Here is a 15,573-nt window from a genome sequence, read left to right on the forward strand (position 1 = left end):
TAGTAATAGTGAACAAGCTTGATGGCCAGCATTAAAAGAATGATTAATAAAGTTGTGAGGCTGCATTGTTGTGGAATATTATGTACCCATTATAATGAAATGTTTTTGTATCCACAGCAAAACAGTTCCTGGCCTGAAGAACATACTCGTAAGTTTGAAAAGGAAAAAGGGCCTGTAAATTATTTTTTTAAAGGAAAAGCATAATTCGGTGGTTCTCAAAGAGTGGTCCTAAGAACAGCAGAACAGCATCACCTGAGCACAGAAATGCATATTCTTGGTCCCCATCCCACACATCCTCAATCACTCTTGTTTTTCACTCAGTAAAGTATTAGATTACATGAGCTGTTCAACACTAGGTATAAGTCTACTGAAATGCTTTCTTTAAACTCTCCTGTATTTTTCAAAGTGGGCTTGTATTTTTTGTAGGAAAGAAAAAATTTCTCAAGGAGAAAAATGGCACCAGAGTCAATTGATAAAAATAGGTATTTATTCTGAGGGTATAATGCCAAGAAGAAACTCCCTAAGACCATTTTGGGAGTGGGAGAAAATCACTGCCCCTGCTCCAACAGGAAAGGGACCCAGCACTTCTCTACACCCCAGCTGCGCAGGGAAATCTGGGGGCAGAGCTCACGGATGGGATCTGGGATGTGGGCCTGGGTTCTGACCTCTTGGCCTGTCAGTACGGGCCCAGGTCAATGTGTCCTGTGTTTCAGGAAGCCAGAACGTCAGGAGAGGTGACAGAGGAAGTTATGCAGAGGCAAGGCCAGGAGCCCTGACAAGGAGATCCCCAAGGTGTCGGAGATACAGGCAGCTGCCATGGCAAATTCCCGGTAATCAGCACTGGTCTGCAGAGGGCAGAAAGCAGGGGTGAGGCTGCAGTCCTAGATACCCCTGTCCTGGCCTTCCCCAGGGAGACGCCCCATAGCCTCCCCAGCAGGTGCTGACCTCCAGGGCAATGTTGTGGAAGGTGTTCACGTAGGCAGCACCCCCCAGGAGCCCCTCATATAGAATGATCAGGAAGATGAGGTAGATGCTTGGCAAGAAGTTCAACCACACATCCGCCAGCAAGAAGGCCAGGTTGAGACACTGTGGGTGCATGCAGAGGGCAGGGCTGAGCCTGGGACTGGAGGCAGGCAGGAAGGAAAGCTGCCATTCCATCCAGCAGCCCATGTGGGAGATGCTGATGGGGGAGAGGGCTGACAGGCCTGGATCAGATCTCAACACCCAGCTGGCTTACATTCCCTGGGACCTAGGGGAGGCCTCCCTACCCCATCCCAGCACCCCACACCATGCCTTTTGCTCATGTCCCTCCTACCATACCACTGAATGCTAACCCCTCTTCCCTCATTTGGGATCTCCTAGTCACCACTTTTCACAGTTCAGCCTTTAGATCAGGGCCACTCTCACTCCCGTCATCATGTTCCTCCTCCCACGGACTTCCTGAATAGTTTCCCACCACTTTACCAAACTGTTAGACCAGGCTATGGTTAGACCAACGGTTCTCAACTGGGTGTGACTTTGCCACCCAAAGAACGTGTGGTAACATCTGCACATGCTCCTGGTTGGCACAACTGGGGAGAGAGAGTGCAACCAGCATCTACTGGGTAGAGGCCATGGATGCTGCTCAACATCGTACAGTGAGCAGGCTGGCACAACACAAAACGATCTGGCCCCAAATGTCAATAGTGCCAGGTCTGAGGACCTCTGACTTAGATGTTCCCACATCTTCCAGGAAGCCTCTCTGACCCCACCCGAGGGCATAGGTCCCTCCTCTGCACCCATTCTTCAGGGGATTCCACTGCCCCAGTCTTGAGCACATAGGGCTGTCTCCCCAGTGTGTAGGCCACTACGGCATTCATAGTACATAGAGATCGCCTGGAGCTCGTTACTCGCACACGGCTGGCCCTCAGAGGTTCTGATTCATTACTCTGAGGTGAGTTCAGAGACCTGCATTTAAAAGAACATACCCCAGTAATACTAATGTGACTGGCAAGCCACTGCAAATGCTTTCAGCTGTAGCATTAGGCTAGGCACTTTCTGTAATGGAATCAAATGATTATAAGCTGCTAATTCTATGAAGCAGCCATGGTTAGAAGTTTAGTTAAAATCATAAGCTACACATTTTGGTGGTATCTACTAAAAATCCCTGAGTTAAGAATTGTTGACCCAACAATTTGGGACTTTGGGAGTACAAAGCCCTGGCTGGTAGTCTGCTGAGATAAATAAGAAAGGCAGAGAATATTTACATGCTGTTGCCATAACATTCAAGTGTAGTGTATACTGATTCTGTTATCTTGCTATCATAGAATTAAGTTTATTAAAAAGGGCAGAGGACTTTCCTGCAATAGTTGAAGGCTTATTTTAATAGTTACCTTCAGCAGCTGTAGACATGTGATCTTGAAAAACTGAATGTTGGCTATATGAAACTACTTCAGCCTAAAGTAGGAACTGGTGTTTGTTCACTTAAGCTGTAGAATACCTCTGCTGTGGGTAGCTTAATTTGCTTACCAGCCTTGAATGAAACAACCTGTTGACTGCAACGTCACAGACTCTATCGTAATTAACCATCCAGACATGTTTTTTTAATCATTAGAAGTGTTATTTCAAAGCCTATAGTCTCTACATGAAACTTGTGTAAATAATCACTAAATAAAGGCATCTAACTGATTAAACACAATATAAATTCTTGTTCTTTCATTCTTTTCATCTCTATTTCTTACAACCAGCCTGACAAGTAGATGCTGGCTGCACCCAATTTCTAAAGGAGGGAACCTATGCTCAAACTGGTTAGGAGACCTGCCCTAAGTCACACAGCAGAGTACAGAAGCTGGCAATCATACTCAGGTTTGCCTGGCTCCTGTGGTCACACATTTTACATGGAGCCCTTTTAGCCTTCTGTTCCCTGGGATCAGAACATGGCAATTAACAATAAATGCTTTTTGCTGAGGGAGGGAAGCGTAGGGCCTGGGGAAGCTGGAGCCAAGGTGGGAATGGAGTGGAAGCCAGGGGCTCGGTACCTGCAGCAGGGCCAGGGCCCATGTGCAGCGGATGCGACAGCAGTGGAGAGAACTTCGGGAAGCAAAGACACCAGCCTGATACAGCATCTGGTACCTGAGATGAGAACGGGAAGTAGGAGGTGCCTCTGGGTGCCTACTGGGCAGAGCAGCCCCTCCCAACCCCAGGTCCTATCATCAAGGGGTCCTCCCAACTCACTGCCTGTCTGGCTACCCACCCTCACTCTCCTCACCAGCGGTATTGCTGAGCATGATTCAGGGATGTGTTCTGAAAGAAGAGGAGCTCAAACTGCAGCAAAAACCAGACAGGGGAGATGGTCAGGGACATGTGAGTCCCCACTGCAAATGCTACTTCCACAGCCCTCCCTGTAGCTCACACTCACAAGTCCCTGATTGATGAAATACTCAGCAAAGTAAACCAGAACCAAGGGAATGATGTACCACAGCAGGCCCTGGAAGAGTCAGAAGACATAAGTGGAAGCCTGAGAGATGGGCACTGGCAACAGGGCTCATGCCATAGCCACCATCCATACCTTGAAAACAGTCCACCTTTCCTGAATGGAGAGGTCTGAGCTGGAGTCTGCAGGGGAGCAGGAAGAGAAGAGCAGGTAAGGTTGGCACACTGACTCAGCAAAGAGGCACTGGGTTGCAAGAATCAACTAGCCAGCACAACAGTGGGAATGCAGTTAAATGCCACTGGGTTGTACAACTAAAAGTGGTGAAATTGGTAAACTTCATGTTATGTCTGTTTTACCATGATTGAAAAAATAAAAAGAAACAGATGAGACCTCTTCAGCTCCCTGGCTCCCCATCTTCACCCCATCCACACTGGCCTTCTTTCTGTTTCTTGAATGTCCAAGCTCCTTCCTGCTACAGGGATTTAGCACTTGCTGCTCCCTCTGCCTGGAGCCTGCTCACCATGATGTCCACAGGGCTGACACCTTGTCATTCAAGTTTCAGCCCAATTGACACCTTCTCAACAAGGCCTGCACTGACGACCCTAAACAGAATCCCTTTCCATTTCTTCCAGTGTCTAGCATGTCACTGCTCTATGTCCTTCAGTGCTGACCAGTGTGTGAGAACAGTGTCTTCCCAGTCAGACATTTGTTGATGCATCTGCCTCATTTCATCTTAGTCATCATGCTCCACAACCAGTGACTGGGATGTCTGGCACATAGAAGTTCTTGACTATTTCTTGAACAGATAAATACAACTGGTTTTTACCATAATCAGCACACCCATCCACTTCTTCTCCTGACTGTGTCCACTAAACAGAGGAAAAGATGAAAATCCAGAGAGAGACTCAAGAGAATCCTATGTCTCCTACCTGGCTTTGACTGTGGGGCCTCGCTGTTTATCAGGGGCTGCCGAGCTGCTGTCTCCGCCTCTTCATCCCCTCCAGGGTCCTGGGGTTCAGGAGATGTGAGCAAAAAGAAATAGCTAGGAGAGGGCAGAATGAAGATAAGATTGAGGAGCCTCTATTGGGCTGGAAAGGCCACTCCCTCCCAGGGCAGCTCCAGTCATTTCTAGACTCTAATGCACTCCATCTTGTACTGCAGAGCTCTAACTATGGAAAATGCTTCCTTCTTCAGAGTTGAAATTGTCTATCCTCGTTCTGACTCCTGGCTCACACCAAGCAAGTCAGCTGTTTTCTTTTCATTATTATTCTAATGATTGCTCTAGCTACCATTTATCATGTGTTCATTCCATGCTGGGCCAGAACTTCCTGAATTTTAGACACTTACATTTGCCTTTATGATATTTGCCATATCCACCTCACAGGGAAGCAAGGAGAACCACCATTATTTGAGATAAGGGAAACAGGTGAAACAACGTGTCCCACTACACAGCTAACAAGTGGCAGCTCCAGAACTCAAACCCAGGCCTACCAGAGTCTAGGATCCACATCCCCTCTTAAAAAGGCTGTAGGGATATGAAGATTGGGATCACAATCAAGTTCTCTCTCTCCAAACCCCTCTTCCACATGGCCCAGGGAAGCTTACCTGGCCAGCAGCAGTGCTGGGATGCCCAGCATGGACAGTAGGGTGTGCTGCGGGGAGAGGCCAGCCTGCGTGAGGCCCAGGTAGGACAGTGCCCCCAGCAGCCCTGCTCCCCCAGTACCTGAGGACCACCAGGAGATCACAGCCCTGAGGAGGAGAGCAGAGGAGCACCAGGGGGACCAGCACCAGCAGTGGGATGCCCCCCAGACTCCCTGCTCTGCCTACTTACCTGGGGTAGATGGCGGTGAGTGAGAGGAAGGTGACCTCCCCCAGACCTGATGAGATGCTAGCCAAGACCACACCTGGGAAAGGATGAGCACAGCAGTGGCCATACTGAGCCTCTCCGATAGCCCCCGAGGTGTCTGGCCACAGCCTCCTTTGCATCAGCTCAGAAGGGCTGAAAATAGATCCCTGGACAGGTGGGGATCCAGATGGAAAACAGAACCACCTCCTGCCCAACATGTCCTCTTACAGGAATGGCACCTCCACCAACCCAGTTCTCAAACCAGCAGCAAGGACTCATCCTTGAGGCCTCCTCCAGCCCCATCACAGAGTCTTGGTGACTCTGCTCATCTCAATTTCCATCTAATTCATCTATTTTCTCCCCTCCCCCCCTCCCCCACCTACCTCTCCAAACTGACCTCACCTCTCATCTACCTGTGTCAGTCCTAGCAGGCTTCTGAGGGATATAAAGGGAATCCCTTTCCTCTAGGAAGCTGGGGAGATGACCCCCCCAAACATCCTGTTGTGGTTCCTCTGGACTTCCCACCTGACACAAAACCTCACACTCACCACACAGGCTGGTCCCCACGGAATGAGAAAAGGCAACAAGGAGGAAGCTTCCGGCGGCACAGATCCCACTGATGAGAACCCGGGGGCTGAGGGGAGAGAAGGGCAGGGAAGAGGAAGGTCACTTCCATTCTTTGCTTCCCAGCCCTCCTGCTACCTCCTTTGCCCTTCTGCCCTCCCCACTCTCAGACCCCACCTGCCTTCCTCCCACCACACCCTCCCAGACCTGTAGGGCAGCAGATGAAGGCCAAGAGGAGCCAGCAATTTGATGACGAGGGTGGGGAGGATATCTGCCAGGAGCACCGCCTGGGACAGGAGAACAGAGTAAGACTCCAGACCTTCTCGGGAACAAACCTCCCAACCAAGTGGCCAAGGAGAAACAGAAACCAGTCATTAGAATTGCTACAAACACAGGCTCTGAAGTCAAACAGATCTGGATTCAAGCTCTGCCACTCCTTAGCTGTGTGTCAAGGTATTGACAGACTGTGAGCCTGTTTCGTCATCTGGAAAATGAGGGATGATTATGGTGCCCAGCTCACAGTACTGTCATGTGGATTCAATGAGCTACATATGCTACATACAGAACAGGCTCACTAAATGGTGGTCTTAATTACCACAATCATGACAGTCCCAGCTGAGTGCTAAGGGGGTGGGAGTGGGGGTCAGGGAGGGACCAGATGGGTACTCACAGCTGTGGAGATAGAACTGCAGTCAAATCGAGATGAACTATTGTGGGGTGTGGGTGCTAGGTCTGGGTCCACCTGATGGAAGAGAAGAGCCTGTCACCCACAGAGGCAAGAGGGGAGACAAACAGGGCCTGGCTCCAATTTCAGCTCTGCTCTAACTTGAAGGACAGCCCTGGGCCAGTACTGGCCTTTTGGGACCTCAGTTTCTCTAAATGCACAATGGGGAGCAGGAGGTTTCCATGGCAACCTCAACCTAATGACCCACAGACCAAAGACGGCACTGTAAATGGATTTTATTTGGTAACACATTCATGGGCTTTCTTTTTAAAAAATTTGGGTTCCCAGAAAATCTGATCTTGGACCCAATGCCCTTGTTCGGCCTGCAAGGTAGCAGCTGCTCCCTGGGGCATGTACCCTCCAGCTCATCATAGATAGACAAAAGGGTCTCAACCAGAGGGGAATGTACTCCACCCAAGGGAACATTTGGCAATGTCTGGAGGTATTCTTGTCTCCAATGGAGGGTGGGGAATATGCTGCTGACATTTAGTGGGTAGAGGCCAAAGATGCTACCAACCATCATACGACATCATACACAGGGCTGCCCCGTGACAAAAAATTTGCCAGCCCAAAATATCTTCTGGGCAGTGTTAAGAAACCCTGCCATAGACCACGGTCCATCCAACCCAGCCAATATCTGACTTTGTACACTTGGCATCAACTGATTCTTAAAAACCCTTCTGCCTCTGAGGTCTGGGAGACTGGGAACTTTTGCTCCCTTGCCCCACTCGTGGCCATGCCATTCCATGAGTTTTTCAAGGGAGCCTCTGCCCAGGGTGAATCCCCCATCTCCCCACAGGGACTAAACAGGGTGGTGGTAAAAGCGTTACTTACATGGCTTTGGTTCCCAGATGCCCTCTGGTGGCTAAGGATGTCATGGGCAGCACTGAGCATCACCACGTAAGAGAAGTTGTTGCAAAGGCCCAGGAGCCTAGAGTGAGCAGGAGAGATTTTTTTCCTCCCAGTTCTACTGAAATATAATTGACATATAAGAACAGATCTTAACCTCCTTCAGGCCTACCATCTACCCACAGTTCTAGCACCAAACTTCCCCCTTTCCTGTGCCCTTTGATCAGCTCCCTCTTTTTTCTCTATCATGACACTCTCTCCACTCCATGTTAGGGTTAAAAATACAGGGTTTGGGGTCACAGACTTGGGTTCACATCTAATCTTCGAGACCTCTCCCAGGAAGAGAAGGAAGTCATCCTTGACGACTCTCTTCTCCAAGTTCCCACCATGATTCAGTTCCTGGGCATTTCTCATCCACTGATCCACTCTGATGCGCTGTGGTACAGAAGAAAGATCTGGGGCTTGAAACCCAAAGGACTGTGTTCAGGTCCCAAGTCTGCCACTTCCAACTTGACTGGCCTCAGGTCTACTCATGTGCAAAATAGGGAGAAAAATTTCTCTCCTGACTACCTCATAGAGTGCTGTGAGGACCAAAATAAGGTAACATCAAAGCCCTTTATGATCCTTGAAGGATCTCATTTGCTTACCCTCATCTCCCAGAGTGCTGAGAATGGGAACTGGCCCAGTGCCAGAGATTTCAAGTGTCTTTTAACAAGCCTACTACTGCTCTTCCCTTTTACTATGGAGAAACTGAGGCTCAGAGAGTCCGAAGTCTTTTCCAACCCAATCTGCCACCCAAGTCCTCAATGTTTAGGTTACTGCTGGTATTTCCCAAAATTCAGTATTTGAATGATTTTAGGAGGTGGATGGATAACCTTTTAAAAAGTGGTGAGGCATTTATTTAAATGGACATTAGGGAAATATTCACTTTCTGTCTGGAGTAGTGATTTAGTTTTCTTTTAAAAAAAGATGTGTATTTACATATATAAAGGCTTAATTGGTTGGAAGAAAACATGAAGTAAATAATCCTAGTTCCCCGCCCCCACACCCCAGTTTTATTGAAATAAAAAAAAATGGGTAGTGTGAGGAGCTGGCCAAAATGCGAAGGTCGTCGTAGGTAAAGGAGTGAAGTCTGGGAAATTAATACACTGTCTCAGGACAAACCAACTGGCTTAGTAAATATTTGTGCATTTAGCAACTGTTTCCCCGCTCAACTCTTCTCTTTTCTCCTGTCGCTTTCCCTCTTCTCACTCCTTTTTCACTTCTGCTGAACTCTCCAGGCCACTCACCAGAAACCCATCCCGTTCTTCCTCCAGTCGACGCCCTGGCGGTCCAACAGAGCGGGCCGAGATTCCGAGGCGGTCTCCTCCCCTGGAGGGTGAGAATAAGAAGGCATGACCCCCACCCCATTCTCAGGTGCGCGGTGACCCCACAGTGTTCTCCCAGGGCTGAGCAGATGGGGCAGAGGCTGACACTCCCGAAGGGCCAGGACGGAATACTCACCGTCGGAATCCGAAAGGCGCCGCCGCGAGCCCGCACAGCCTCCCATGGCATCAAGTTCAGATTTTCGAAGCTTTCAAAGTCAGCGACAGTTCAGGGTTGGCTCCGACCTGGCAGATTAAGGCATGAGATAGGTGAGAAGGATCAACGGCCCATTGCCGGTCGCAGCTACGGCTTCCCAGTTGCACTCGCGCCCGGCCCTCCACCACGCTAACCCTAGGCTCCACCGCACACCTCGCAGCCCCACCAAAACGCCACCCGTAGGAGTCAGCCTCCCCAGCCCCTACAATGCAGGGGGACCTGCAGCCTGTACCTTTAAGAGCAGCCGAACGTTCAGCTCCAAAGTACAGCAGGTTGGCGGGTCACGTGACAGCACCGGGTTTGTTTGTTTGTTTCCCCATCACGTGCTTGGAGGTCCTCACAACTTCCGGGTCTTCTCTGTTTTCTGTTTAGCCTTCCCAGCTTTGGGGGTCGGACAGGGGGATGCCGAGAGGTCCCTGGAACCACAATTTAAAAACTAGAGCGGGTGGGATCAGCAATGAGAGCCGCGGAGTTAGATTACCGGTGCCCAAGTCGTGACAGCATCCTGCCAGCACTAGACATGGCTTCAGCTCCTCTAGCGGCCCGCCCTTGCCAGAAACAAATATGGGCGTCTTGCTACTCCTTTCCGATTAGACTGTTTCTGGCTGGGAACAAAGAACGGCCAGCTTCAGGTCATTCGAATTCCTATCCGTTGCCTTTAGATTGTTCTAGAAACTGAAAATAAGGATAACATTCACCGAAGAGGATTTCATGAATGATCTGTTAGCAGTATCCAAGACGTTAAGAAATCTCTTTTACCACATAATCCTAGAACCAAAGAATAATATAGAAGTAGACCAATCCCTCGTTCACATAAGAGAAAACAAAAAATTAAAGTTGATCATACAACATCAGACCTAAAGGTGACTTTAGAGATCCTTTCATCAGTAAGAAATAGACCACCAGTGGCAAGGATGATGGCTGAGCAGGCTACTGCAGGATTCCTGCCTGCAACAAGAGTGCTTAGACAAGATGATTCTAGAGCCCAAGTTTCTGACTCTGTGATCTCATCTAGTTCCTCTCATTGGAAATTGGGAAAGTGGGCCTTAGAGAGGGGACTTGGGAAAGAGGTGATAGGTCAGGGCCACTGAACATAGTCCCAAATAAGGAGTGATTATTCTCTTACCTTCCTCTAGGTGGTAAAGCAGCATTCTGAATTTTCTTCTTCACATCTTTCCCCTGCTAATCTCTCCTGCTGGCTTCCAACAGCAGGGGCCCACCTCTGCCAGTTCTTTGTCACCACCAGGCCCTCAGATACTATTTGAAATGTGCCCCCTATGGTCTGCTTCCCAGGTCAAATCAACCAATGGAAAAACCGGATCCTTCTACCCATGCAGGGCTCTAGAAATTCAGCAACGTGTCATTCACAGCCTCTGCCCTCAAGGAACTCACAGGAGGATGGGAGGTAGACACAAATAGCTACAATACAAAGCTTAGCCAAGATTTGTTTTGCAAGAATGACTACAGATGAGGAAATCGCCACTGGAGCCACCAACCCAACCTTCTTCCCCTTAGGTTAAGTATTATTGACTCTGAAGCCAGAGCTCTTACCAGCCCCCTCCTCTTCCCTACTCCTTGTCCCCAGGCAAAACAGGAACCACAAACCCCAGCTTCCTCTCACAGAGTGGCTGTGGCTTGTGGGGAGACGGAAATGGCTGAGGTGTGAACATAAGACCTGAGTCACTTGAGCTGCAATTGCCACATGCCCCATCCCCCACCCCCAATTCTGAGGTCTTTTGTGCCCACTTTTTTCTTTCTGGCCTTCCCCCTCACCCTTCAGCTCAACATGTACACCTGTGTCGCCTGCGTGGAGCACACCCATCTCCCAGCCTGGGCTGGGCGCTGCCATGGCGTTCATTGCAGGGATGGGCAGGGCCTAGGGTGGGGTGTGTCAGGGAGAGACAGGGGAAGAGGAAGTGTCTTGGGTCCTGGGGAAGACTGGCTTGTCTTAGTGGGTGGGGACGGTCACTATCAGCCTTCTGGACACACAGCAGAGACAGACAGGATGGATTTCCTCCGGCAACATCTCTCTGGGCTACATCAGGCCTTGAGGGGGGCACTGGTGAGAGGGGCAAAAAGATGCCAGAGACTGTCACCTGCTCCCTAGGGCCTCATCTTCTCTCTCCCTTTGAGACTCTCCTCAGAGTTGAGGTCCCTTCTCCAGGATCAGGCAGCCTCCTAGCCTAGTCTCTTCGGGATTTCAATCCCCCACTTCCACAAACACATCCACACCCCCTTTACCTACGCCCTTTCCTATTCCTTCTACAGACCTTGTTTCCCTTCTCCTCCTAGATGCCCTCTCCCTCTCCCTTATCCTGAGTTTCTCTGGCCCAGGGGCCCCAGGGAGAGGGCTGGTCCCCCCTTAATGCCTTTGCCATGCCCCCTTTTCTTTTAGGATTCCCTCAGCTCCTTTGTCTCCTACCTTATGGGAGATGAGGTCCCCACTGCAGAGAGGAGGGAGGCGCAGGCAGCTGAGGAACTGGAGGAAGTAGCTGCAGGAAGGCCAAGGCCAGGGAGGGCTGTAGAGGAGGAAGCCCAGAAGGCCCTGGAGGGCCTTGGAAGCAGCCAAAGCCAGGGTGATGGAAGGCTGAGAGGGCCTAGACAGGTTGGAAGATGCCAGGAGAGAAGCTCAGCTACAGAACAGACCTGGGGTTGGGGGGAAGGCAGCTCCTATGGGTCACAGGCAGATAAGCAGGACACTGGGGCCTGGGAAGCAGCCACAGCCACCAGGTGCCAGCAGCCAAGAAGCCTCTTGGAGACCAGGAAGAAGTCTGAAGCAGTATCTGAGGCTCATCAAGACAGGAGTAGTCCAGCTCAGGAAAGTCAGGAGCCCAATGAGCAGGAAATGAACAGAGGGGAGACACTGAGAACCTGGGAACAGGAGGAGGAGGAGGAGGAAGAGGTCAGGGCAGGAGAGCCAAGGGTGGCAAGAGGGGCAGAGCCAGAGTGGACTTGGCACAGGGAGCCTGAGGAAAAGGCCAGCACTGGTGGGCAAAAGGTGGCAGGGGACATCAGGCAGTCAGAGCAGGTGGTCAAGGAGGCAGTGGCAGAGGAGATCCAGGGGCCTGGCACCAAAGGGGCTGTGAGAGAAGAAGAGGTGGCAGTAGTGGCGAGGGTTAGCCAAAGCATAAGGGCCCCAGGGTCACAGGAGCCAGGGACAGAATCTGAGGATGGGGCAACCAAGGGCAGGGAAGAGGCTGGGACAACCTCATGTGGGGAAGAGGCTGGGTCAATCTTGGGCAGAGAGGAGGCCAGGGTAACCCCAGGCAGGGAAGAGGCTGGGTCAGCCTCAGGAGGAGAGGAAGCCAGGATGACCTCAGATGAGGAGGAGGCTGACCTACCAAGATTTAGGGAGACAGAATATGGGATAGTCCCAGGAGAAAGGATCTCAAAGGACATTGGGAGAGTCTGGACCCTAGAAGAGGCCTCCAAGGGAGACCAAGAGGAGGTGGATGAGAATAGGGAGGCTGAGATAAACCTTTTCCCCAAACGGACCCAGGCCCTGGGAACTGAGGGAATGGAAAAAGCAGCTAAGGACCAGACAGCAGGGAGGGAGGCTGCCAAAGGCCAGGGGTCAGAGGAAGAGGTAGGGGAGGACTTTGAAGCCCAGGCAGATGAGGGTTGGAAAGAGGCAGTGGAAAGGCAAGACTCAGAGGTCAGGGCTGTTCAAGCCAGTCTGGAGGATTTGGTGCAGGCAGAGGAGGCCAAGGAGGAGGAAGAGAGTTGCTGGACTGCAGAGGCTGAACTGCTCACGGGAAGAGTGACGAGCAAGGCTTATGGTAATGCTGACTTGGAGGCCACTCCAGAGGCCAGGCCTGAGAAGGAGTTCAGTGGAGAGAGGATTGAGGAGGAGGCCCAGACATACCGAGAATCATTTGGGGTGGAGGGGAGTGGCCTCAAGCAGGAGAGGACTGAAGGCCAGGAACCTGAACTGATGGGATGCCCCCAGACCCCAACAGAGCAACCCAAAGAAGGGCAGGGGGGTAAGGAAAAGCCCTGGAACATTCCAGCCTTGAGCAAAGAGCAAATGGAAAGGAGCCTAGAGGAATATCCCAGGAACATGGGGTATACAAAGCCTGACACTTTTGAGGCAGAAGCCTGGGAAAACTGGAGAAGGGATATGGAGAGAGAGGATATCCAGAAGGAAAAAGCAGATGCTGAGGGAGAGGAGGGGGCTGTAGGAGGCCAGGCACAGGAGGCCGAGGCAGAAGGAGGCCGAGAGTCTGCACTCCCAGATGTCCTGGAGTCTGGCGGGGGGTATAAGGTAGCAGAGTGTGAAGCAGAGGAGGGAGAGGCCTCTGGAGCAGAGTTCCAGGATCTGGGTGGAAGGTGTGGGGCAGAAGCAGGGACAGGTCAGTCACTGGGAGAGTCAGATGCCAGAGAAACCAAGAATGAGGAGGTGGTGCCCTGGGGGGCAAACAGAACATTCAGTGGAGACCAGAGACTGGAAGAGGTGTCTCTGAGTCTCCAAGACAGCAAAGACACCTGGGCCAGTTCTTTGGCTTCTGTGATTGTGGAGGATAAGGCAGCTCAGGATGGAAGGGCAGCTGGGGCTGGGGAAGCATGGGGTGTGGTCTTTGGGACAACCTGCGACTCAGAAGGCAGAGAGGAAGCTGAGGGAGGTGGGAAGCTGGTGGAGGCTGCAGAGGGAGAGGATAGGGGAGGGCAGGGGTTTGGCCTGGAGGGCTCAGAGGAGGAGGTGACTGGTAGAGGTGGCAGAGCAGGGGTTGTTGAGGGTGATCCTGGGAATGGGTGGGCAGAGGTCGGGGAATCCGCAGTGGCACAAGGAAGCTGCAGGATGGATGGCTTTACCTTGGGTTCCCGGGCGGTGGGGGCTGAGGGGACTAAGGCCATAATGGAGGCTGAGAGGCAGCCAGGAGGGCAGATGCTGTTGGAAAAGGAGGCTGGGAAATGGCAAGTGAGAGAGCAGGGCCAAGGCAGTCAGGGACAGTGTGGGGACCACCACGCTGAAGGAGAGGCACGAAGGCCCCCTGATGTGGAGGATGTCAAAGTGACTGGAGACCAGAGGGCGGAGGCTGAGGACACTGATCCAGAAGGCCTGGAGGACATCCAGGACCAAGAGGATCAGTCAACAAGCCCGGACCCTGCCGAAGCTGTGCCTGGGCCAGGTGTGGAGGCCTCAGGAGGTGCCCATGGGGATGCTCACAGCAGCTGGAGTGAGGTGAGGGCTCCAGGCAGGATCCAGGGCTGGACAAAGCAGAGTCTTGAAGCTGGCCCCATGGTACTCCATACCCCTTTCCCTGCAGGCCCTGCTCCCTGGGTCCCGCCTGGATGTGTCTGCCCCATGGAGCCGGGTACTCCTCTCTCGCTGCTCCTCACAGCGACGCTCCCGGCCCTCTTTCCAACGGGGCCCAGCCTCTGAGCAGCAGGAGGAGCCTCCCAGCCCCCCATTGGCAGAAAAGCTGTCAGTTTCTGAGCAGGGAATTTTCCAGCCAGAGGAACCCCCAGAGCCAAGCCCCCCAAGGCCTGAAGGGACCCCAGTGCCAACCAGGAGAAGGCTTCTGGGACATGGGTAAGTGCAGGGTGTGGTGACTGGGCTGGGATGGGGAGGAGGCAGCAGATAACCAGAGATCCACTCCCATGGCCTGTCTCCCATCTCCAGGTTTGGTCTTGCACACCCCAGCATGATGCAGGAATTACAAGCCCGACTGGGCCAGCCAAAGCCCCAGTGACTGGGCCCTGAGTGAGGGGCAGAAGGCTCAGGTGAACCCTGCTCAGCCTGACTCTCTCTGCTACTTTGGATGCATCCTTTCCACTCTCTGGGCCTTAGTTCCCTGGTGTGTCATTCATGGACTGGACAGTACCAGATGTCTGCAAAAACTATGACCTTAAGGAATCTGACTCTCCAGTGTGGCTGATGCACCACCTGCCCCACTGGGACCACCTCTCACAGCCATTCTTACTCTGCCCCACAACCTGTCTCAGTTAACCAGAGGGCTGAGAGGGGACAGAGACTGTTCTCCCACAACCTTCCCTCTCTGACTGTCCCACTCCCCACCCCACCTCTCTAAGCTCTTTAGAGAGCTGTGTAGGAGTAATTCAAACCTCTGGGGTTGAAGCCAGCTGAAAGCAAAGGGGTTAGGGGGCCTACAGAGCTCCATTTGTAGTCAAAGGTTGATGGGAAGCAGACCAGCTGCCCTGAGCCTTCAAAATGGGAGCTCAGTCTCAGGACTCTGCTGGTTACTATGGCAAAAACCTGCTGATCAAGCCAGAGTAGAGGAAGGTGGGCTAGGACCCCCAAAATTTAGGAGTGGAGTCATGTCCAGGATGACCAGAGGCTGCAGACTCCATTCCAGGCTCTCTTGCCTTTGGGTGTCAGGTACCCCTTCTCTGAAAAATAACCGAGGCAAAGAGAGGGTGAGAGTGCTTTATTAGGCATCCTGCATGGCAGCCTAGCCTGAGGATTACTGGTAGGTCCTAAAACAATAAATAAACCATAATTTCCCAAACAATAAATAAATATTCAAGAAATAAATATCTGGCAAGGACTGGAGGGACCTTAGTTATTGGGTAGGGCCTGGGGCAGAAGGCTGGTGGAGTCCTGCCCTGTCTAAGGCAGATAAGCTGGAGGCTGCC

General features: G+C 51.8%; 2 protein-coding genes across 12 annotated transcripts; one reads left to right on the forward strand and one right to left on the reverse strand.

The window, feature by feature from the left end:
• Nucleotides 1–465: 465 nt before the first annotated feature.
• Nucleotides 466–10,477, reverse strand: CLN3 (CLN3 lysosomal/endosomal transmembrane protein, battenin). Of its 11 annotated transcripts, XM_036919515.2 has the most exons (18): nt 10,103–10,450; nt 9,209–9,392; nt 8,899–9,005; nt 8,685–8,766; nt 7,782–7,830; nt 7,381–7,477; nt 6,493–6,582; nt 6,030–6,109; nt 5,807–5,892; nt 5,244–5,316; nt 5,018–5,161; nt 4,342–4,454; nt 3,548–3,594; nt 3,398–3,466; nt 3,248–3,303; nt 3,018–3,111; nt 946–1,086; nt 466–845 (listed from the first exon to the last, which is right to left on the reverse strand). In XM_036919515.2, exons 3-18 carry the CDS (start codon nt 8,947–8,949, stop codon nt 726–728), a joined length of 1,392 nt encoding a protein of 463 aa, XP_036775410.2. In that variant the 5' UTR covers nt 8,950–9,005; nt 9,209–9,392; nt 10,103–10,450; the 3' UTR covers nt 466–725. The 11 variants fall into 11 exon arrangements, with proteins under 11 accessions (XP_036775410.2, XP_057343090.1, XP_057343087.1 ...); XM_057487107.1 differs by lacking the exon at nt 946–1,086 and having other exon boundaries at nt 9,209–9,651; nt 10,103–10,477; XM_057487104.1 differs by lacking the exon at nt 10,103–10,450 and having other exon boundaries at nt 9,209–9,686.
• A 73-nt stretch (nt 10,478–10,550) lies between these two features.
• On the forward strand, nt 10,551–15,476 carry APOBR (apolipoprotein B receptor). Its single transcript, XM_036919514.2, has 4 exons — nt 10,551–11,038; nt 11,372–14,158; nt 14,244–14,509; nt 14,600–15,476. Exons 1-4 carry the CDS (start codon nt 10,679–10,681, stop codon nt 14,667–14,669), a joined length of 3,483 nt encoding a protein of 1,160 aa, XP_036775409.2. The 5' UTR covers nt 10,551–10,678; the 3' UTR covers nt 14,670–15,476.
• Nucleotides 15,477–15,573: the final 97 nt, after the last annotated feature.

Source organism: Manis pentadactyla, chromosome 10, assembly GCF_030020395.1.
Source record: "Manis pentadactyla isolate mManPen7 chromosome 10, mManPen7.hap1, whole genome shotgun sequence".
NCBI lineage: Eukaryota > Metazoa > Chordata > Mammalia > Pholidota > Manidae > Manis > Manis pentadactyla.